The sequence below is a fragment of the Haplochromis burtoni genome, unplaced genomic scaffold (genome assembly GCF_018398535.1).
Source record: "Haplochromis burtoni strain Fernald_Lab_line unplaced genomic scaffold, NCSU_Asbu1 Contig_36, whole genome shotgun sequence".
NCBI lineage: Eukaryota > Metazoa > Chordata > Actinopteri > Cichliformes > Cichlidae > Haplochromis > Haplochromis burtoni.
Genome location: NW_024582397.1, coordinates 2,127,333 through 2,151,247, shown reverse-complemented (window position 1 = coordinate 2,151,247; position 23,915 = coordinate 2,127,333). Strand labels below are relative to the sequence as shown.

Sequence of the window (23,915 nt, the reverse complement as noted above, 5' to 3'; positions counted from 1 at the left end):
GATTAAAACAAATACGCACAGCAACTGCTCTGTTTTCTGCTACTTTCGTGTCTAGAGGGACCTCTGCCACTCAGACAGCTACTGAGGCTCAAAGACACAAGTGTCACAAGGAGAGAGGGGGTCAGCCTGTAGCTACAGATGGGATTGAATTGTCATTGTGTATAATGTCACCTATGAAGCATCATTCAGAATTTGAATAATCACAGTTGACTAAGCCCTGTAGCCTGTAGATGGCCTTGATTTGTAACTAAGCTATATGCTAGCACCACAACGTTAATGCCTGAAGCCTTTTTCTTACAAAATTATTGCTTCATTTGTTTTTGCAAGGCACTTATATTAATTGAAATTTCATATATATGTATGTGTGTGTGATTATAATACATAGCCAAAGTGTCTCATTTCACAGTAAATAAAAGAATACATGTATGCATAAAAGCTCTCCTTGTAATACTTGTTATGAAAATTGTAGTTATTTGCAGTAAATTTCGATTAACACAGTGTTCTGAGTCATGATGTGCCAGCCTGAACCCTCTAGCATTTTTAAAGTAATTACTTTGAAATACCACAGCTGAAAAGTCAGAACTGCATTATGCTTTTAACTTTTTTAAGTTTCAGCAATCGCACAGTAATTAAAACAGCAATAAGGATCAGGTATATGGGGTTTTTTTTGTTTTGTTTTGTTTATTTAGTTTTATTTCTTAAGTAAGCAGGTGAATTTGGAAACAGTTTCAGATGAAATAAAATAAAACAAGAATCCAAATTTCCACTGAACAGATTATTCAGCTAGCTTGTGTGGAATTTTGCTGTAAGTGGGGGCTTACATTCTGGTAGAAGATGGTAATACTGCATTTTGTTAGAAGTCATTTGATTCATAGATTGTTTTAAAGCTACATCCACGATCAAATGTCCCTTAAAATAAGCACTTAAAGTAGTGAATCTTTATTAAAGAAATATTTGTCGTTTGTCTTACACAGCATCAGCACCCGTTTTTCTCCCCAATCCCATACGGGTCATAGCCACACTTGGAAAAGATGTGTCATTAGATTGCAAACCAAAGGCCTCACCCAAACCACGGATAACATGGAAGAGAGGAGACCGGAGGATAATACCAAATAAAAGGTACAAACATGACCACTCTCAAATGAAAGTAACTTTTAACATACTGGATATCTTATTTTGATCTTGTTTATTAGAATGCATGGAGTTTTTAAATTGTTTTTGTGCATTTGTCCCTTTGCATGCAACTTGCAAGAACCTCAGAGCTAATAGCTCTGCTTAGGATATTTGAGTGTGTAATGTGTGTGTCATCATGTTAAACTTAGAAATGTGACATATGTTCAACACGGTGTATGGTGTGATATGGTTGTTTTCAAAAACCACTGTAGATACATGTCGTGTGCACTGTGTACAGGGGCTCAATGTTACAGGCGTGTCTATTAGTAGGGTAGATTTCTACTCTTAATTATGATTTTTGCTTTTAAACAGTATATCACCACAAGCCTAAGATTATGTACAAGTATTTGTGTAAAAACTAAGATAAACATCTAAAACACATAATCTATCTTAAGTAGAGCATCCTGTATAATAATATGTTGTTAGAATTGTTTCAGTGTTTGGAAAGAAATCTTTTAGACTTGACAAAGGATTCATTTCCACTTTTATCACTGGGAGAGGCAGCATACATTTTCTTTGAATAGTCGTAGATTTACAGTGCCGCAGCTCTTTTTTGTAATAGAATCTGATTTTTAGTTCATCTGTACAGTTTAGAGAATAAAATATTATGAGAGAAAGTTAATTGCTCTGTAAAATATGTATGAAGTCATGAAAAGTTTGTCTCCCTCGATATCTTTATATTGTTATTCATCCTAGTTTTATGGCATAAATTCCACTGTTATCATTGGAGCTCAGGCCCTTGAGGAATTGTCTACATGTCTTGTTGTAACACATCACAGTTTCATTACTGTAACTGAAATAAAGTGTCACTGCTAAAATAAAACACCTTAGGTACTGGCAAAGCTCTGGAGACTCATACTCAACCCCACCTCCTTCTCAAGGATGCTGACAATTTAGACCACACAATTGCATTTGGAATTCACATGCAGTTTGATGCATCATCTTTTATGAGAAACATCTCTCCATTGCACCTAGAGGGGGCTGAGCAAGGCGCGGGTCTATCAATCAAACTGAGCGACGCCGCTGAAATTATCAGTCATGGCTGAGCATCTCAAGTTTTGAGTGAGAGAATGGAACCTTTGTTTATCGGCCAAGATTCAGCAGTCTGTTGAACAGCCTCACAGCAAGGACAGCCAGTTGATAATCAGATCCTCAGTATGTGGCTCCTTCAAACAGGCAGGGACAAATCTTCCTTTCTCTAACAGGTGGAAGAATATTCAGGGATTAGTTTATCAGGACCGTTTCAGAGGTTAGTGGAAGTTTGTGCTATTTATTTCATTTTCGATTCAATTTAAAATAGTCTTCATAGGGTTCTTTTTGACATTTTTCTTGCAACTGATGGATGGGTCGTGATTAATGGCGCTAAGGTTTTTGTCAAACCTTTGCAGATGTTTTTCATATCACAACACAACCTTAATCTTGTTTAATATCTAACTTCAAATAAACTGTCTGAAATTGCTAATCTCTCCCCTCCTAGTAATATATAATTCACTATAAAGTGCGATCTTTATATTTGTGAGGTGTTGTTGTTTTTTTTTCTTTATAAGCTCTACAATCAGTGTTTCACATTTACATATAGATTTTCTCTTAACATATTCAGCGTTTTGATAATCGCAGACTCAGATCTAATTACAATTTGACATCTTATGCATTGCAACTTAAGGTCGCTATAGTAGGTTAAGCAGGTAATTGTGTGTTTGTGGGAGGTGCTGTTCAAATGGAGATCAATCTTGTGAGAGGACGATTTCTATCTGAAAAATCCAAAATAGAGACGAGGAGATATGCGTTTGCAGGTCTTGGTCAGAGTGACTCCTGTAAGGATTTTCTGCCATTTCCAATAGTAAAGAGTTTATGGGTGTAGAGACGTCCTATTCATGAAAGACCGGGAGGAATCGAGCGTCACGTTTATCTGGCATTGACAGCTGTGCTGACTTAATGAAGGTTTGTAATTAACATGGATTTCCACTAATGTTCAGGGCTTTTGTCTCTTAAATAGAAAGTATTAATCCTATTAGTTTGAAAGCACATGGCAGACTCATTTGAAATCTACAAACACTTTGTTTGAGAGCCAATCAGGAAGAGCATAATTTCACCATTTTTTTATTATTGCAAAATGTTTTCCACAAATAATTTAAATAGGTTACTAATTTCATATGTGAATTAGTATATTGTTGCAATCTGTTTTATTTCACTTCAGAGATCTTTCTTTAGATGAAGTTTTCAAATCCTATAGTTTAGCTGTGATCTTCTTATGTTTACATCACATATTCTGTTTACCCAGCGTTCCCTATCTTGTCCTTTCTGCCTCAGTGTCCTTGTCAGATGTAAATTTTTTTACGCTAATTTGAAAAATGTCTCCTGGCTGCAGATTGCCACAGAATTGTGTATGTGTGGCAAGATTTTTTAGTCACGCCCTCGTGAAGATCCCCTTGCCAATTTTAATCACCTTGCCCATAATGAAAGTGCTCAGTGTTGTAAATGTGAATGCCAAATAATGTGAATTAAATTACGGCAAAAGACCGGAAAACCTCACACCCCCTTGTTATTTTTGACGAGTGAAATTAATTTTCTAATTAAAAAGAAAAAGTACGTGGATGCACCTCAGTTGCCAATTGGTGCGAGTTCATACACTTTTATATATCTTGCCTCAAAGGCAAGAATTTGAAAAAAACAAAACTAACAATAATTTCAAAGTATTAACCACCTCCCCGTTTAAAATTAGACATAACATAAACATCACAAAGGAATCTGTTTGCCCTAGAGAGCAGCGTGACATGATCACAACATGGTCACAATGCCATACTTTAACATGAATCCTGCTCTATAGCCATCTGCTCACACACCTGCTCTCAGGCTTTTTGTATATAGTTACAGCCACAGCTATCTTATGTCAACCAATGCATTTTCCAGCTGTTATTTACAACTCAGAGAGAAATGTTAAAACCTAATTACTATTGTCTTTCAACTGGAGACGGGAAAGCTGTGGGATTGTGGCTGTTTCTTTTTGTGTCTCCGGTGTGTATTTAAGGAGGGCAGCTTGGTGACATGTACATCTGCATTTGACAGTTTTTGCTTTAGATACATTAAATGAACATTTAAGGTTTCTCTGGCGCTACCATGAGCAGTCTGTAAGATGAATGCACTATTTATGTATACCTAACAAAGAATCTTGTCATCTATTCTTATTATTTTGCTTTGTGTAGTGTTCTCTGCAGATTTTGTACTGAAATGTTTCATCAGTGACTTTTAAATTATTCTGCAATTAGAATAAATTGCAGCTGATTGTGTTCTTTTAAAGATTAAATATAGCAAAGCATTGTAGTGGAATTGAAAGTCAGAGAAATAACTTTCTCTGTTCTTGACATCAAAACCTTGTCCTCATTATCTTTAAAAGCATTTCCCTTTAATCCTGTGCATGGTGGAGCTATTTAGTGGTATCAAAAAATCAAATTCATTTTCACATTTTTACTATGATTAATCTTTATTTCATGTGTTTATTTTCATAGTTTGTTGAAATCGAGTTACATAAACAACTTTAAGATGTAGATATAGTTGTTAGTATTTCAAGCATATCTCATGAGATTGCATATGCTCTTACCGATAGTGAATGTTACTATTCTTGTAACCCGAACAACCCCAAAACATATAACCTCATGCTTGAACTTGTTGTTTGAATGTGAATTTGTTTCTCATACCAGTATTGATTTTTGTGTCCTTTCTTATAGGATTATGCTGTTACGGAACAACACTCTGAAAATTGTTAACTCCAGCCGAGCGGATGAGGGGAACTATGTGTGCCGGGCAGAGAATCAGTTGGGCTCGGCAGAGATGACTGCCATACTGTGGGTAAAAGGTAAGTGATGCCCTGAAGGCCTTTATTTTCTGCCAAATTAGCACAAGTCGGCCACCAGTAAACAGTCCCCAATGTCATTTTTTCCTCCCCACCTTTGCTCGGGTGCCAGGGAATTTATTGTGCTTGCTCAGCCGTGAAGAAGGCCTCTCACATTCAAGAATCATATTACAAGGACACACTCTAGCAGTGTAATAGTATGTCTCATAGCTGCACTGCGCACAGTTTAGAACAGAGCTAACCAGGATATTTATCTGACAAAGGTGAGTGTTTTTGCCCAGGTTAGGCTTGGGTTCCCGTGATTGCTCTGCCTCTGATGTCACAGCTAAATGCACTGCCTTCCGTTAGCCTGAGGTGACAGTGCAGCAGCTTTGTGCTTTCAGAGGCCATGCGTGTGGTGCTTAGCCCGAGCAGAGTGGAGGTGACTGTCGGGGAGAGTGTGGTGCTGAGCTGCAAGGCGACACATGACACGTCACTGGATGTGGCTTTCCAGTGGTTCTTCAACCAGAAACCAATCAACTTTCAGTATGACGGTGGCCACTTTGAATACATCCAAACAGTAAGAGCCCGAGTAAGAGCAATAGTACTATTAACAGCAATTTTAACACATTTGCTTTTGTTCCTATCTAACTATTTATCTCTGTCTATCTAATTATCTGCATAAATATCCATATGTTCTGTGTAAACAGAAGGCTTTTTTCCCTTTTGTTTAATTTTAATTTTTCCACATTCATTGAGCCTGTCAACCAACCTGTTTAAGTTAATTTTCCTACTAGTATTCTTATTGAACCGAACACTTGTTACACCTGAAAAAGAATCAGGTCCGCCAAAGGTCAGACACCCTTGTGTTATCATCAAAGCAAGTCAATAAATAACCCATTTATGCATATCAAAGACAGTCCTTTTGTTTTGAATTTCACCTGTGAACTGTGAAAATGAGACACTGACTCATACTGGCTCAGTTTTGAAGGTTTATCAGGGTCACCAGTGATTTAGTATGAGAGGTAAGGCTATTGTCAGCTTTTCTTCAAAGCTGACAAGCTTGGCTTGGTTATGGCAAAGTCTAAGATTCTGCTCACAACAAGTACACGGTAGTTATTCCCATCTAGAGTTAATATAGCACAGTATCTCCTCTTTGACTTTTATCCTCTAGAATTGACCAGGGTATACAGGATCAATGATCCTTTATATGCGATGTACCAGCAAAAGCAGAATATACACAGAAAGAAATGTAACCTTTGGCTTCCCTCAGCTACAGGACTGTTTCACTAACCTTGTCTTTTCACCTTCTTCATATTTATCTTTGTTATTTTTGCTGGACCGCTTCTGACCTCTATGTTTCACTTGTTTGTTTAGGACCAGCAGATCAATTGATGATCAATAGATCAATATATAATTTTCTGCCTCAAGGTGCAACATTTTTATACAAGTTAATTTAGTTTTGTGTTTTTTCAGAGGTGCTTTTTCCCTCTCTGCAAAAAAATAATTGGTCACCATAATTGTGACCAACCATAAAATGTTAAAGTTGAAAACAAATCAGCAAGCTACTAGCAGGGAGTCCTGTTTATGTCACTATTCCTTTATCAACAGAGGATGTTAAAATCACATCTGCCCTGATATGTCCTCTGCTACAACCTGTCCTCTAGGGAGGAAGTATTTGCAGTGACAATTCTTTACAGGCACAACAGAAGCCTGGCTGATGCATGGTTTGTAATTTTAATCAGGTTTCCTGCTAAACAGCTGCCTGTAGACTTTGAATTATTCCCAGTCTTGCCTTAGGCATTTCTCATTTCAGCAGAGAGAAAATACGGGTAGCTGAAGAATGTAGCACCAAGCAAGCACCTGAATTAAACAGGAATTTTTCAAGCCACATGAGCCTCTACAAGATGTAAAGGAATCACACTTTTTGTGTCGAGCACATTTAGGCTTGCCTAATACCTAACTTTTTAATGCTTTCCTTTCCCAATTGCAGCAGTCTTCAACAGTGGATCTGATGATTAGGAACATTTTGTTGAAGCATGCTGGGAAATACGGGTGCAGAGCCCAGACCAGCGCTGACACTGTATTTGCAGAGGCAGAACTTCTTGTGCGAGGTAAGCTTGTTATCTGGCAGTACACTGTGACGTCTTGCGCGCTCTTTATTGGTGGCGACTTACTGCTTCTCTTGAACTAATCCACAACTGCAGTACAGAATTACCGTATTGCACACTCTTGGAGAATTTAGTCCAACTCACTGTGCCACTTGGCTAGCTTTTAGGTGAACAGGAACATTGACATAATGAAAAACTATCTCGGTGAACATATGGGCACATGTGGGCCCAAGACAGACTTTCAAATTTAGTGAGCCAGTGCTTTAAAGCTATTAGTAATTCTCTGAAATAATGTTAACAATTTCTTGGAATCTATTAAATTAGCCCAATTTGTTACAAGTGCAGCTCATCTGGGAAGTTGGTTAATTACAGTGATCATTAGAGATTTGCTCCTGCTGGGGACAATTGCGCCAAGACTACTTCCACATTATTGCCCCTTTTTGATCATTTCTACTAATTTTACATTATCATGGTGAATGTCCTCAGCAGATGTTGCATCTGCATGAACAGGTTTGCTATGTGCTGTTAAATAGATTGACTGAAATGTCTAGTGATCAAATGCGTTGGTTATTTTTTGATTGTTGCTGAAAATTGCCCATGCAAGTTCTGGGCTTTTTGTTTTTTTTGACTGTTGTAATGACACATTAACGCATTGTCAGGCTAATCATCATTTTATGAGTGACACTATTTAAGCCTCATTGCCTGGGGAGTTTTCATGGGAGATGGCAGGAATATTTATAATGAAAGCAAATCTATGTCAAGTTAAGCTTTGCCTGTTGATTGTCTGTGTTATAATCGGGCAATACTTTAATATCAGTGGTTGGTGAGTGACACTGGAATACTGTTGTGCAGGTAGACTCAAACTGTTAGTGTTGGGGTTTAAAATAAACCTCGAATGTGTTTCATTTTCTCTCATATATAACAATTACAATGGTTGATGCTCATATTTAATAGTCATAATTTCAAGTAATGAAGTCATCTTTTTAACCTTCAGCTAAAAAAAATTATTACTACTCTTATATGTAAAGATGTCACTGAGTAGGGATGCTGTGGCATTAATATGGTCATCTCAGGCTTATAGCAATAACCCATGCCAGTTGTGTGACATTTTTGACAGCCAGCCAATCAGAGGGGAGATAGGTTGAAAGAAAGTTACTCTTTAAGGGAGAGGAACTATGAACAGAAACTCCACTAAAACCCAGTACAACAAAAATAGTTTTGTTTGTCGTTATTTTACTTCTTTTTTTTCATTTGACATTGTGGATTTTTCACTTTTATTAGAAAACCTGTGGTGAGCAATCAGACAGGTAACTTGGGATGAAAAACGGTGGGGGGATTTGCAACACAGCTCCCTAGAAATGAATTATTATCTGTGCTATTATTAGCAGAGTATGTAAAGTATGCAATTTAATATGCACCTCTAGTTATGAGCCACAGTTTAATATGTTTTCATTACAGCTGACAAAACAAAACAAATGCATTAGTTAATAACAAAAAATATAAAACATGGTAGAGAAGCACGAATGCATCCCCCGGACATCATTATAGGTGGATATTTGTCTTGTCAACTGCACATCTGCAGAAAGGATGGTATTTATCACTGGCAATGGCTAGCATGTATCGTTCACATTAATTTTGAGTTGATGCAGTTATTTGCATGCAGACTTCAGTTTTTTTTATATATAATGAAAATATCTTTGTTTCCAAGATACAAAACATCTACAATTCAAATTGTTATTTTAAGCATCTGCATCATCTGCAGATACAACATTTAAATACCATGTACTATTAATAAGAAAGGACATAAAATAAACAGTAAGTTGTCTCCTACCTGTCAAAGCTTAAGCTGCTAACTAGCTGTAGCTAATAGAAATCAACTCATTCACTGCCCAAACACTGGCAAAACATTCCAGATAGACGCCTATGACAGTAATTATTTGGATCCCACAGTGCAAAGAAATGGCCCTTGCAGTGTAGCTTTCTCATGGGCACTTTTGGGGGGACACAGTAGATTGATTTTCACTGAGCGCGCCACCTGTCTGCTTTTTCATTTACAGCTGTTCCCTCTAGAGTCCTTAGATGTTTGCTTTAGCTGCAGTATACGTTTACCTCTGAAGACTTAGGTAAACATATGTTCAGCTGTATTAAAACAGAGGAAGGCCTGCCGTCCAGTCACGCTGAGCAGAACTGGCAATTCCCTCCAAAAATCCAAAAAAGGAAGCGTCGCTATCCCTTAATCATCATCAAATCCTTGGCAATGAATCTGTGTCAACCTGCATCCTGCTTCACTTTAGTCAGTTTAGTATGTTGTGTTCTTGTCTGGTGTCTGTTTGTGTAAAGATTACAACAGGGAGCTGGTTTTGTCACCATACACGCACAGCTGCATTTCCCTCCTAATGCTTCCGCAGTTGCATCCATTAGTGTATCTAATTGTAACAGCCCATAATGAAAACATCACAATGGGCCAGCTTAAAAATTGATTCAAACAGCAGCAAAGATTGATGATTGTTTGGTTTTTTCCTTTTTTGCGTGGCCATTTCAGAAGCGTTTTTTTCTTTTAAACTTTCAAACATGTTTTATCTGTGTCTCCTTTTTCTTCCACCAGGCCCCCCCGGACCACCTGGAGTGGTGATAGTGGAGGAGATCACAGACACCACAGCCACTCTGTCGTGGACACGTGGCGTCGACAACCACAGCCCTATCAGCACTTATAATATACAGGCCCGAAGCCCATTTTCATTAGGTTGGCAAACTGTCAAAACAGGTAATCAATAAGGAGCAAATTGCAGCCTGTAGATCTGGGAGGTTAATGTGAGGATATATACAAAGGTCGTAATCCTGCCCAAAGTTCTATAGCAAGATAGAGAATCAATCCAACCTGATCAAGGTTACTGTTTTCAAGAGAAACAAATACAATTTTCTTTGGCAATCTTCTCTTACTTATATTAAAAGTTTGAATTCCTCGTTTTAAACAGTTGCTATAGAAAAAACTATGAAAACAGTGCTCTCTGATGCCCATGTAAACATTGCCTTCTACGTGTGAGATTTTTAACAGTAGGAATAGGATACGATAGGATAAATAAGAAGCAAATTGATCGTATTCACTGTTTCATTCATTCAAGTGTTTGAATGAAGGCTATGCCTAACAGAGTATGAAGTCACTCCAGTGCAGTCTGAGTTTATTTTAGTTCTAGTTCATCTGCTTGTCCATGTGAGTCATGAATATGCAGCTGAACTTACCTCTACGACTGTGTATGACTGCTTACTGTCTGTGTTCAAGTTTTATCTCTTCAGGCTTAGTGCTTTTCTCCTTGCACCTTGGAAGTTGGTGAATTTGTTTCTAGATAACCTGGTTAGCAAGTGCATTTTTAACTAACTGTAATATTAAATATTTAATTTTTTAATTTTAGAAGGCTTTAAAAATGCTCTTGTCGTGTATAGTAGTACAATTAAACAAATCACAAGAAGATATGTTAAAAGTCGATATCTATGAAGTTGTCTTAGGCTAAAATTAACTATGGGGATCATTTATGTCAAGTTTTAAACATGCTTATTTTTTCCAGTAAAGTTAAAATGAGACTCTGTTGGAATTGACTATTTTTGAAACTGCAGTTTCCAACAAAATAGCACTGTCATATCCCGACAATGCTTATGGCTTTAAAAAAAAATACTGTCTTACCAAGTAGTAGTACAGTAGTACAAGTTTAAATAAGAACACTTATTAACTAATACAACATATTACCCTTCCCTCTTGCACTCATACCACTGTTCTCAAAAGGGTAATTTCATTTTGCTCCTTGCCTTGTGCGTGTTGAGCAAGAGTCACTTCATCTTCCTGCAGACACTAAGCGAAGGAGGAGATGTGGCTGATGCGCCCGTTTGTTTCAGTCTTTGAGGCTGGTGCTGTAGTGCGACAGCTAGTCGGTCTTAATAAAGAACATGAAACACAGTTTTCTGTCATTTTCTAGTTGAATTCGGCTATTGTTCAGAGGTGCTCAGCAGAAAGTAATTTGAGCACATATCAAATGTCACTGGTGTGAATTTTAGTCAGTGTCGTGTCAGCAGTAAGTAGGAAATTAACCTTTTGGGCTTGAATTATAAAACCGATCTATGTTCATTTAGTAAAAAACGCACTTTCAGTGCTTAGAAAGAAATCCTTTTCTTCTGTAACTACATGGAATAGCCATCAATTACTATCACTTAGCATTAAAGAATGAAGGCTTGCTAAGCGTCGTGTGTAATCCATCTTAATATGGCGTGTGATAATTATAGCAGAGTTTAAGGTGTGATAATGATTCATCCCCACAGATATATAAATCATACTTTGTATACCCTCCTCTCACATCATGTCTGTTCAACTACATTTAATTTGATAAAGCACAATTAGGTCTCTCTGATATATTGTCAGTGTTGAACTTGTTAAGATTAGCGTGAAGGGGATTGGGTTTTTAGCTCCTGCTCCTTACAAACAGAGTTATCAGCTCATGTTTGGAGAGCAGCCTGCTTGACAGAGTGATCTCATTGTGAGCCGCTGTGAATGATAAGAGTGTAAGCTCCACTGCTTTAGAGACCTCTGGTTCATTTGTGACATGGATATGCTTTCAGTCAATGTTTGTTTGTTATTGCAGGATCAATATTGACAACGCTTGATTATGGCAGTGCTGAAGCAACTAGATTAGTTGCATTATCTCCTTGTAATTCTATTCTAAATACATTCATAAAATCAGATTTTTTTTCCTTTAGTCTGAGGATGTAATTTAATTGCATTGGTTTGTTCTGCTGAAACTGCAAAAAATGGTTGAAATCGCCTTCACTCTGTAACGTTTTAAGCTGTTGTTCATGCGTCAAAATGCCATATATCACCTTTAAAGCAAATTGTGTAACATCACCACCTGTTGTGAAAATATAACAAGTCACAGTGAATCTGTGAGGATGATAAAGAAGTTGTACAGTCCATAAGAACAAAGGAATCTTTTGTTGGCTCAGTTCACACTAGTTTTTAACTGAAAGGCAGGTTAAAATCTCCCAACACTGACATTTTGCATACAGGCATAAATTGTGACCCTTTTTTATGTCATTCTACAGTTTGACAGGATTAGATTTAAGAAATGTTATGCACAGTATGTTTTCATATGTAGACTATGTCAACAGACTTTGTAAAAAAAAATTTTGTAGGCCACAATCCAGGCTGTGTTGCTCTTCCAGATCTGTTCCACTTCTTGCCTGTTTCAGTGGCTTTTCACAGTGAAACACTTACTTAGTTGCATGATTGAAGTCAAAACCTTTGATTGTTTGGCCATAAAAAAAACCTCTGGCCTCTCCTGGTTACATTTTATTTCTGTTTATTGCATGCTATACTATTCTTTGGAGAGGATTTTAGAAAATGCATATGATACCTTACTGATTTATTCAATGTGCTTTCCGCAAACACCTCTAAAGCGCTAAGCTGGCACTTAGGGTACTTACCTATTATATACTGTACATAAGGAAAACTGAAGTGCTATAACTGCAACGTTGTTCTGAATAAATAAACGCACAGGAAATACTCTTGTGTGCAGACCCAGAGCCAGTGACAGGAGACATGGAGTCAGCCATGGCTGTGGAGCTCAACCCCTGGGTGGAATATGAATTTAGAGTGGTGGCCACCAATGCAATTGGGACCGGAGATCCTAGTGCACCTTCGAGAGGAGTTAGAACTAAAGAAGCAGGTAATACAGATTTTGACAGACATCAGCTGTAAGAGCACAATTATATTTATTATAGTCAATTCAAAATCCAGTTGATAACTTATTGCTGTTAGAGAGCTTAGCTGTTGCCCCCATATGCCACTTCAGAACCATGTTGTATTCCCACTGTTTATGTACTCTATTTTAATTGGGGAGGACGTTGAAAGTAAGCTGCTTATGAATGTGAATTTCAACAAGTCTAGTGTTTCTGTAAAAGCAGCCAGGCTTTTAAAGCCCCAAGGCAACAACACAGCAAAATATAGCATTTACGGTGAGCAAAAATTCACTGTGCTGCTTCACTAACTGCTCATTTTCCGTCTACAAAATGCAATAATTATAAAGGTCAGTGGTCATTTCAAAGTGGCTTATTTAATCTGTCCCATCTCTTCAGCGTAATTAACAGACTAATAGCTGTATCTACGCACAGTTGTGGTAATCCATCCCAAAGTTACAATACGTGATCTAAATGTCAACAAATAGGTTCCAGTTCAAAACACAGCACTGGAAACCTACAATAGCTCTCACTTTGATTGACAGATGTTTCAGTGAAGGCACAGCCACCAAATAAGGTAGTTTTTTTTTTTTTTTAGCTGTTTTCTGATGCTTTGACTATAGTTTTAAAAAAGGAGATTTTGTAGTCAGTGTTAACCTCTCTGTTTTCCACAGTCCCATCAGTGGCACCATCAAACGTTAGTGGAGGAAATGGGCGCAGACATGAACTGGTCATCTCGTGGGAGGTAGGTTTTCTGTCCAATTTCATTCAAGTTTGACAATGTGCAAAAAAAAACCCGTTGAATTAAATGTGTTAAAGGCAAATCCCTTAATTTAAAAATAATACTTCTCACGAGCACAAGATCCAAACATTGGAATTCCTCTGAGACCGTATAATCATAAGCAGAAATAGCACATAAATAACATATAGAAGGATTCTTCTTTGAAATTCAAGATGCTAAATATATAAACATACTCCTGTTTTTACAGAATCTTATAAAAAGCTTGTCAATGTCTTGAGGCCAGATTGAAGATAGAAGAACAAGGAATAATGACTGCAATAATCAGTGCAAGTCAAAGTTACCCTGATAATAAATGTTACCCCAAAAGGATTTAGAAATACTAATACCATTTTTATTATCTTATCTCCGATTACTTTTATTCTCTGGATTCATAAAATAGTGCCTCTCGTTTTCTCTTGTGACCCTGTAGAACAAAGCAGTGCCTCTGGTAGTGGAAACCCACATGCATAAAGGCACATCATGATGATTATTTTTAGGATCATTTACATGAGTAAACATAAGAAGACATCTATAGCCTGTAAATATTCATCATTTAACTTGAGGAAGTATTACTCACTAGGATTAAAAATGTGATAATGGGACTCTGTGTAAGGAAATTTATCATCGCCTAGACGCGTCTGAAACAGCATGATGAGAATCAGTAATGTAATCCGAGAGTAAAAACGAGCCCACTGCAAGAAGGTTTATTGTAAACATCACTAAGTACATTTCTGACTTTATTCACTGTTTAACAGTGACTACTAAAAAGGAAAAAAATGCATATCATCTAATAATCATGTAGATGTTGCCGTCACATGAGCTGCATGTGCTGCTCATCCTAAAAAACTTCACTTCCTGGGAATACTTGTCAGACATTATTAAGGAGGATAAAGCATGGTTGATGGATGACGGTAGTCCTTGTGGTTCTAAGCTTGAAGGAAATGGTCTGATGGTTTCACGATACACAGATGATTGCATTCGTTTCCAGTCAGTTGCATTCACTTGAGGTGAGATGCGATGACTAGCTGCAGTAACGCTCGGTGTGTTTTTAGGGACTTGCATTTGATTGTCATGCTATTCCCAGAACCATCAGCGTGAGATCTAATTAACACATAGACAAAAGTTTCAGCAGCTTGAAAAAATAAAACGAGATCTTAGAGAAGTTGTGACTCTTGTATAGAACAAATTAATAGTACCTGTGATTACACTATCCTGCTAATACAAGGTTTTACATTTCCTTTTGTAAGACCCAAGTTTGGGATACAGCACTGTGCAAAAGTGGAGAGTCAACTCTCATTTCTTTATATTTTCATTGGAAAAATTGGAAATGTGCTAACATACACGGATATGTTGTTTTTGCTACGGAATGTCTAGACACAGAACTGGTTCATCTTTCGATTCAGGTGACTTTTCTGTGCTTGAATATATAAGGTCATAAAACACAACATAGGTCAGTGTTAAGTGCTTAACCAAGAAAGGGAAACATTCCTCTTAAAATGTTCAGATACAAGGACTAGGCCAAAAAATGATGGAAAAAGCAGCCAATGTCCAAAGGAAAACTTTGAAAGTAAAAACAACTTAACTTTACAAGAAAGTCTGGCTTCTTGGAAGAAAAATGGTAACAAGATGAGGGGTGACTCAGCTTTATCACAGTACTGTAGGTATCAGAGAAAATTATGTAGTGCACAAATATACCTCATTAGACATTTTCTACTCACTTAAAACTTCCAAAATTAAAATGTCTTTAGACAATGTGCAAAGGCCATAGTTCATAAACAGCAGGGCTCTATTTACATGTAGGCATAAGTTGAAGGATGAACTTGAAAACACTGAGGTTGCTTCTTCAGTTCTAGCTGTTTGTGACTTCATGTGCCCCAAAGTGAAAGGAGACAACTCAATAATGAGTTGGTAGAGTGGCCAACTACCGAGAATGTGTCATGGTGTGCTGTGTGGCAGGCAGGAATTGGACCCAAAATGCAGGACTCACGGAGGCAAAACGTGAACTTGAAGGCAGCTTTATTGCTGACCAAAGCAAAACCAAACAGAAAACCTAAACTGGAAAGCTAGAACCAAAATACACAAGAGAACATCAGGAGAGACAGGAGGCAAAGGAATACACAAGCTAAGAAATATAGAACAGAAACCAAAACACCAGTAGTCATAAGCCAAGAACCAAAAGGAAAACAGCCCAATAAACAATAATATAGAATCAAAACACTGGGCCACAGGCCCAGGACCGTGACAGAATGGTGTCAAACATGAGTGTGTTTTACCCACAATCAAGGCTTACCTACTGAGAGCGCAAGTGTCGAGTTCACATAAGTTTTTATTGTTTCCTTTTGTGAAATACAAAGCTCTTGAAACCTGAATTATTTATTCATTGTTCATCTGTCCACTTTCAGCACATCACAAAAATAACACATACAGTTTCTTATCATGGCATTGTTGCTTTTATTGGCCCACTACACCTTCTGTGTGTACACGTTATAAAGTTTCTAACAAGCAGTGTTTCCCAGTGTCAAGCCACAAATACAGGCATTCACTCCAAAAGTTATTAATCAAACACCTGACTGTTGCAAAATACCCAAACCTGTTTTTTTATGTTCACCAACCTTTTCATTTTGATTAATTATTCTACTGTAAGTAATCGGCCGTGTTCTTGACAGATTGTTACGGTTCGCACATTGAAATCTGTTGAAAAACATGTAGATCCGTTAGAAATTATTTCTCCCCTGATAATTTCCTCAAAACAAACCATTCATGTCAGTTTCCCCCTTGTGTCTCCATTCACAACACCGAGCAACCAGGGAAAACAGCTGCACACTCCATCTTCTTCTGAACATGTCTGGCCACAGTAACACCTGGAGGTGTGCAGTTCTAATTACAGTCCAGGTGTGCATAGTCTGTATGCTTGATTGCAGCGATGTTTTGGAAAAAATGTAAAACAATTTCCTAAAAACTAGAAAATGAATTTTGATAACCCTAAGTTATATATTTTTTATATAAGAATACACTTTTATTTCTACTTCCATTCTACATGTGGCACGATAGTGGGACTGATTTGCAAACCAAATACAATTGTGCACTGTTGCATAGAGAAGACATAACTGTAAGATTATCTATTTTTTTTTATTGAACACCAGAAACAAAGAGGTAAACCACATTTAACTATACTACCGTGACATAAGCTGTAGCACTACAGAATTCTTTCTCATCAGCTGTGTCAGGTGTAGGTGGTCAAAAGCAGACCAAAGTGCGCTTTTACACCCTAAACTCAAAAGTTCTTGAAGCTTGGGCCCTCGGTGTGTTGCTGATTGAAAAGAATTTCTCTACTTCTTTGTTGCTGTAACTTACTGCAGCTGTCATTTCCAACAAACACGACAGTTTGCACTACATACTGGAAAGTTCCTCAGCTGTAGAAACAAAGATAAAATAACCCAGGTGGTGATGCACTGAACTCCAAGGCAGCATTGACCCTTTTGTTAGGAAAGGCAAGGGAGATGCACATTATCTCCCTTGCCTTTCCTAGGGGGGTATATCACATAGGATGCCATGTGAGCTGTGAGGGGCTCAGGTGAACATTCATCATTAGGGCAAAGTGACCTTTTTCCATTTAGACACAGAGACGTGGGAGACCCATCTGCTGTGATATACTGGATGATTTTCTCTGACTTTCATTGAATTTATACTCAGATATGGAAAGTCATTGGCCCACTGGGACAGAACAGTTTTCCTCAGGACCAACCGTTGAACTGGCTGTTGTACAAAGGCAGAACATACACGAGATAACAGACTAAACATCTGTCTACAGTCATTTCCAGCACATGTGCAGATTGTGGTTATAAATGGCTCTGCATTTCAACATGTATAGATGATGTGTTGGGAGCTGTGGCAATATTACCATGTTTATTACAAGCTTATTATTAACAGTGGCCAAGGAGTGGCTCAAGATCATAGCTCATTGCATTTTAAACAGGGTTCTAATTTAGCCTTGAGAAATTTGCTTAAACATCACGGATCTTAAAGTTAGAGGGCGCAACTTGGTAATAATTGCAAAAATTGCTGACACGGTTCAAAGACGGCCAGCTGGGCCGTTTACTACACAGAGCTACATCAGTCTGGCAAGTGATTAAGATGTACTGAATTTAAAATTTGGTCCCACCAGAGAGGCGCAGTAAAGATTAACCTTGACTCTTAGCGTCGTTCTCTCTAAATCCAGAGGTGTTTATGAAAATCTGTTTGTAATCTCAAGCTACAGTAGTTGTAGAAAATATAATAAGTTTCACAACAAGTAAGCGGGATATTAGTATGAACCATTTCCAAGTGGACAGCCTGGCTCTCAGCCAGATTCAGGCCAATGCAGCTACTGAATTGCTATGAGCAGAGCTGAGAATTTGCAATTGAGATCAGCTGAAGGATACATTAACAGGGGACCAGTGAACAGATGTAGAGGCAACTGACAGTTATTCTTGTAGTTATTAAGTATGGGAGCCCAACTGCCACTGGGAAGATAACCTTCACATCAGGAGATGTGCACCTCCATGGCACATTATGGGGGATAATGTCCATTCCAGATGGGATGCTGTTTGGTGGTAGACCATTTCCTATTTATAACTCAAGTGTGTCATTAGCTTGGCTAGTATAGCACAATGACATCCATCTTATAAATAACATAGCGCCCCATGTTGAGGGACACATAAAGCTCATAAAATAACGATTGATGCTTGGTATGACACAAAAGCCTAATAAAGAGCCCTTATGAGTCATGCGTGAATTTAAATAATTACAAACAACAATTTCTTGCTCACGATTCTCCTCATAAGGTTTATAGCTGTGACTTTCGTTCACACACATCCATGATCTGAAGAATTAGGTTCTTCCACGAGTGGCTCAGCATAAAAGTGAGAGCGAACATTATTCAGTCTCCTCATTTGTTTTCATTCAGACATTTTCTCCAGTCAGATCAAGTCACTTGTGAAGTAGCGAGCCTACAACAGTGAAAAATTTAAGTGCTTCTTCAAGAATTATATTGTCTCTCTGCCAATTTTGAGGTACAAGAATTGGTCACCCATCAGGAAGTGTGTCAGTTTTCGAGAGAATCACAGCACAATGCTGAGACACTTCACTTTGATACAGTAGCCTCCTTCTGGTTCTTGGCATTTTAAGTAGTTTTAGCTCTACCCTATTTGTTCTTGCTTCTGCTAAATGCTTTTGGAAATAAATCAAGACTCTGTCAGTGATCAATGGAGATGGATATTAGAGGAGACGGAGCAGGAATGTTAGCCCTTTTTGGCAGTCAGGGCATGTGAGCGCATGGCAGTTCCGCCTTTCCAATCATCTGTGGAAAGTTGTCAGAGCCTGGACAGCCATGGTGGGCAGGGTTATTAAGCAGGATGAATGACTAAACAGTCTCTGCAGCTTCATTCAGCCATCTCTTTAGAGGCGACTGCGAGAGACTGCTTTTACACTTGTAGCCAAAGGGAGGACCATTAGTGATGCCTCCATAGTCCCCATCACTGAGCCTTAAGACTTACCTCAGTTCAAACTGTGTCCACGCTTATCTGTGACTATCTCACATCCCAAAGTCTTTCTGAACTTAACTAGCTAATTTGTTCACGCTGTTTTGTAAAGACCTGTGTTCCTTGGCATCTCTTTCAAATCTGCCAGCCGTGAGAATAATTTTGATGGAAGCTAATTCATTTCCACTGATCATCCCTGTAATTAGGCAGTCACGGTGATTGGTCATTGTCGAATGAAATGTGAACTACATCTCTATTCCCGCGCAATCCCCCTACAGACTAGATAGCTAATGCGGGTGATGCCTTCAGGGGACTGTATCACTCTGAAGCTTATGCAAATCAACACATTACAGCAAATGCAGCATACTTGCCAAAAACAGGTATACAGGTGTTTGTCATTTATTAAATTTAGCCAAAGATTTAATCCCTGCTGCTCATATTTTAATTAGATTCTAGCTCACTTAATAAATTGGCACTTGATTTGATTAAGTACAGAGCAGCTGTGGAAGACACTTCCCAGTTTCACCACTATAGGAAAACCACAGATAATCACTGGAAACCCATGTCCCCAAAATCCTCCTGTCAGACATGGAAAGATAAATAGCTACATAATGGGCACAACTGAGCCAGATATGATTTGTTTCCATTGCTCAAGACTGACTGCATCTTTATTAATACTGGCAGACAGTTGCAGTAAATGGGTAGGAAATTGAAAGCTGGTTAAACGGGATTACCGCAGAGGAGAAACTTCTTTTTTCATTCAATGAGATCCTTGCTTTCACTGATGAAGCTGTCCAAATTGGAAATTGTGAAAATGATGCACTTTCAGTCAAAGAGTTTAAGTGCTGCTGAGCTGCTTTTGTATTCTTATACCAGTGAAATACATTCCATGGTGATTGAGTCTCCTCTTTCTGTGTTTTCAGCCTGTATCTGAGGAGTTCCAAAATGGTGAGGGTTTTGGGTATATTGTTGCATTTCGTGCCAACGGGACACGAGGGTGGAAGGAGAAGATGGTGACTTCCGCAGACTCTACGATGTACAAATACAGGGACGAGACCTTCCCTCCTCTTACCCCCTTTGAAGTGAAGGTTGGTGTCTACAACAATAAGGGAGATGGGCCATTTAGCAAAGTTGTCATCATCCACTCTGCTGAGGGGGGTAAGTTAATATTCATGGTTGTATGAATTTTAAAGACAGAGGAGGAGTTGTTTTCTCCATTAGATCTTCACTGTTGTTTTACAGAGCCAAGGGAAGCGCCGTCTGATGTGAAAGCTTACGGCATTTCTTCCTCAGAAATTAGAGTGACTTGGAAATCGCCCACGCCTGGTCCTGGAAAACCAAGAGGATATGAGGTTTGTATAAATTATGTCTGTGATTGTTTCTTTGCACACTTGTGGTGTGTGACATTTTGTAAAACGTTCTCCTTCTTGCATTGTTCTGTCCTTAATTTCTATTAACAGGTCAGCTACTGGAAGGACATGGAGCTGGAGGAGTCAGGAAAAAAACAACAAACTGTAAAAAATGAGACATCGATGGTCTTGACAGGATTAGAGGGGAACAGTGTGTATGCCATTACAGTAAAAGGCTTCAACAGCATTGGCCAAGGTCCTGGCAGTACTGCTGTCACAGCCAAGACCAGGAAACCCCGTGAGTACAGCACTGACACTAATCTCATAATACTATATATGGAATACAGGCTACTTGTTAAGTTTGCTTGCCTGTAGAAAGTGTAGTAATTGACCTAGTTGGCTGAAGCTCTCTTTTAAAGTCTTTTTAAATTTGGACTTTGGGTGTTGTGTTATATCCATAGCTCCTGCTCAGCCACCAGCCAACCTTCACTGGCTTCAGGAGGGCAACAACGTGTCCTTAAGCTGGGACCCCGTGAAGGCAAAAGACAATGAGTCTGATGTCATCGGGTACATGGTAATGATCCATCCTTATATTGTTCAGTTACATAAAATCTGGTAAATTGTTAATGCAGGGAGGAAAAGTTCCCAAACAAAGTATCCTATCCACGATTTTGCTAAAGATTGATCTCAAACTCTCCTCGTCTCCACATGAGTAGCCGTGTTTATAGTTTATACACTGTGGCAAATAATTATTTGATCCCCTGCTGAATGCGTATGTTTGCTAACTTGCAAAGAAATAAACAGTCTTTAATGTTTATGGGCGTTTCATTTTAATGGAGAGAGACGGGATATCAACGAAAACAAAAACACATTACATAAAAGTTGAATAATTATTAGGATCAAATAATTATTTCCCCGACTGTATCTTAGAGAAATGATACCTCTCGAAAAGACTGAAAAATGACCTATGATACACAACTATAGAAATGCAATGGGTATTACCATTACCTTCAGCAGGGTTTACATTCAAACTACTACTTTCTCATAAAGAATAGCTTGCAGCATTTCTACTGACCTAGTCTTGTAACAAATAAGAATATATCTGCAAATACACTTAGCTTATTTGACCATTTTTTTCTTTCATAGGGGTCTGAATGCACTTTTAGTGTGATATACGGAAAAAAAAAAAGTGAAGTAAACCTTCAATGTGCATATGTAATGCAGGTGTTACTGAAACAGGAGGGCAGAGGCCACAACCAGGTGACAAGAACCATTAACCCTTCAACCATGCTCTCACTGCCAGAGGGAGGCACTTATGTCATCGAGGTGCGGGCGCTCAGTGAAGGGGGAGAGGGAGCCTTCAGCTCCCAAGTTCGACTTGTCACTTCCTCTGGTAAGCTGGAAGCTGCTTAGTTGCCTCTCTTCTCACTCACATTACATGACCTCTGAAATCCAATTTCTATGCACAAGCTGTTTTCTCTTTGTAGCAATCTTATGTCCTGCCCTTAATTTAGTCACCACAGCTGTTCAGCGAGCCAAGTTTTCTTTGGCTAATACTGTTTTAATTACCTCGCCCACACAAACCTTCCTACTCCTGCACAGCCAATTAACTTCTAAGCAACAGAATGAACCGAAACTTTGCAGTGTTACGTGTGACCAGCCAGATTTTAAAGGCAGTTGCAGTTTTCCTCTTTGTCTCTATATTCCACCACTCATTTTCCACCCTTCAGAAAAAAGATTATTTCCATGCAGCTACACACTCCCGATATATATACCACTATATTGAATACATAATTTAGCATTAAAAAAAGAATTCATCTTTGTATTGACTCTCCTCTCATCCACTTGCTTTCCTTAGGTGTCCGAGCAAAAAGCAACCAGTGCTCAGTGCACTGCCTGCCACGGAGCCTAACATGGACTGCAATCCTCCTGGTTCTTCTGGTGCCTTCAGCTTCCTGGTGAGGCCACGGTGGTGTCCTCACTTTCATGAAGGGAGCCACCAGTCTTCTGCTCCCTTTTTCTCTCTGACTGCCTGCTTGCTTCGGCCTTACCCATCTCAAAGGGCCTGAGGTGTGCTGAAGGGGTTTGATTCTGCCAGTTCACATGCAGCTCTTCAGAGTCCCTCCTTTTCAATTCAGTTTTCTTTGAGGCCCCGGACATTTGAGTTGCGCCATTCTTTCCAACATCACAATAGTGTTGTACTGTAGTATACATTATGTGGAAGGATTTGTTTAATCACTTAATTTAACATTATGTGTTCCTCTCAATGACTGGCATCTAACTACTTCCAGACGGCTCCTACAGCTCCGGGGCTCTACAGAGCATGAACAATTCCTTGAAAGCTGCTGTGGTAGTAATACAGGGATCAGCCGACCTGTTTCTTTTCATTACTTATCTGCATCAATTTACCCCTTGGCTGCCTAACAAGCAATGCAGCAGAGGCTCAGTAGAGATAAGTGCATTGTTTTCTTATTCACACATTGAGGAGAAAAAAGTTTTTTTTATGGAACCAAGAATCTTACTATTTCCAGACTTGCTTTTTGTACATTGTGTTACCTTTAGAGAAAAACAGTGGTGTGTGTCAGCTATGTCAAACTCTGTTTTTTGGTAGCAATTAAGCAATGCTTGGTGATACAGTTTGTTAACTGTTGGATGTATGGAAGTAGGAAACAGTGGTTTGGGTACATGCTGTGCCCAAACACATTAATAGACAAAGATAGCTCTGTACGGACTCCTGGTGTCAGTACAAATAAATGTGATGTATATTTTTTAAATGATTGTTTTTGGAATTTCTGACTTTCAGAAAAGAATGTCTGTTCGTATAGGTGTGTGTGCGTGTGTGTCCGTGAAATAACTCTAATATCCAGTAGCTACACCCAAGGTATCCAGAAAACCATCTCTGAACACAAAAATGACACAAAAGGTCAAACATTGAAGCAGACGGACTACAACATCAGGTGCTCATCTTCTGATGACTGCTTCCATCAGGACAACAGGCCATTCATTCACATATTTAAACTAAAACTCAAATCATATAGAATCTTGCTGAGCTATCACACAGGTTTGCATTTTAAGGAGTCTTGGCCATGTGTCATGTAAGATATGGGTAGATTAAATTTCACATGCGTGGCATTAGAGGCCGCAAAACTTTGTGTGATAAAAGACACTCTGCAGAGCCAAATAGGACAGCATCAAGAGTATCTCTCCTTCCTCCTGGGCTTCTCTCTTGCCTTGTCTGCAGTAAAAGCTTATCTTACAGGGCAGAAATCCAAATGAATTTGCCTCAAGTGTAATTAATGTTAGTATGGAGATCTATAGTCCTAAAGCCTTCTTGCCTGAACCGACCTTTTGCTTCCTCTGCCTCTAGCTCTGTGGACTCTATTACAGAGTCAGAGTAACCTGGCTCACCCGCGCAGGTTCAGACAAGGGTGCTGG

The 23,915-nt window shown here is 38.7% G+C and overlaps 1 protein-coding gene across 4 annotated transcripts in view; it reads left to right on the top strand.

The window, feature by feature from the left end:
- cntn5 (contactin 5) overlaps positions 1–23,254 on the top strand; it is a 116,616-nt gene extending 93,362 nt beyond the window's left edge. For 2 of the 4 annotated variants that reach the window (XM_042219692.1, XM_042219690.1), the window contains 13 exons: positions 975–1,119; positions 4,899–5,026; positions 5,407–5,582; positions 6,996–7,116; positions 9,719–9,877; positions 12,672–12,821; positions 13,506–13,576; positions 20,055–20,289; positions 20,374–20,483; positions 20,592–20,778; positions 20,942–21,054; positions 21,705–21,873; positions 22,339–23,254. In XM_042219692.1, coding sequence (XP_042075626.1) covers positions 975–1,119; positions 4,899–5,026; positions 5,407–5,582; positions 6,996–7,116; positions 9,719–9,877; positions 12,672–12,821; positions 13,506–13,576; positions 20,055–20,289; positions 20,374–20,483; positions 20,592–20,778; positions 20,942–21,054; positions 21,705–21,873; positions 22,339–22,442 — 1,868 coding nt within the window. In that variant the 3' untranslated portion in view covers positions 22,443–23,254. Of the gene's footprint in view, positions 1–974; positions 1,120–4,898; positions 5,027–5,406; positions 5,595–6,995; positions 7,117–9,718; positions 9,878–12,671; positions 12,822–13,505; positions 13,577–20,054; positions 20,290–20,373; positions 20,484–20,591; positions 20,779–20,941; positions 21,055–21,704; positions 21,874–22,338 lie in introns of all 4 variants that reach the window. The other 2 variants (XM_042219691.1, XM_042219689.1) reach the window with 1 other exon arrangement.
- The last annotated feature ends 661 nt before the right edge of the window (positions 23,255–23,915 follow it).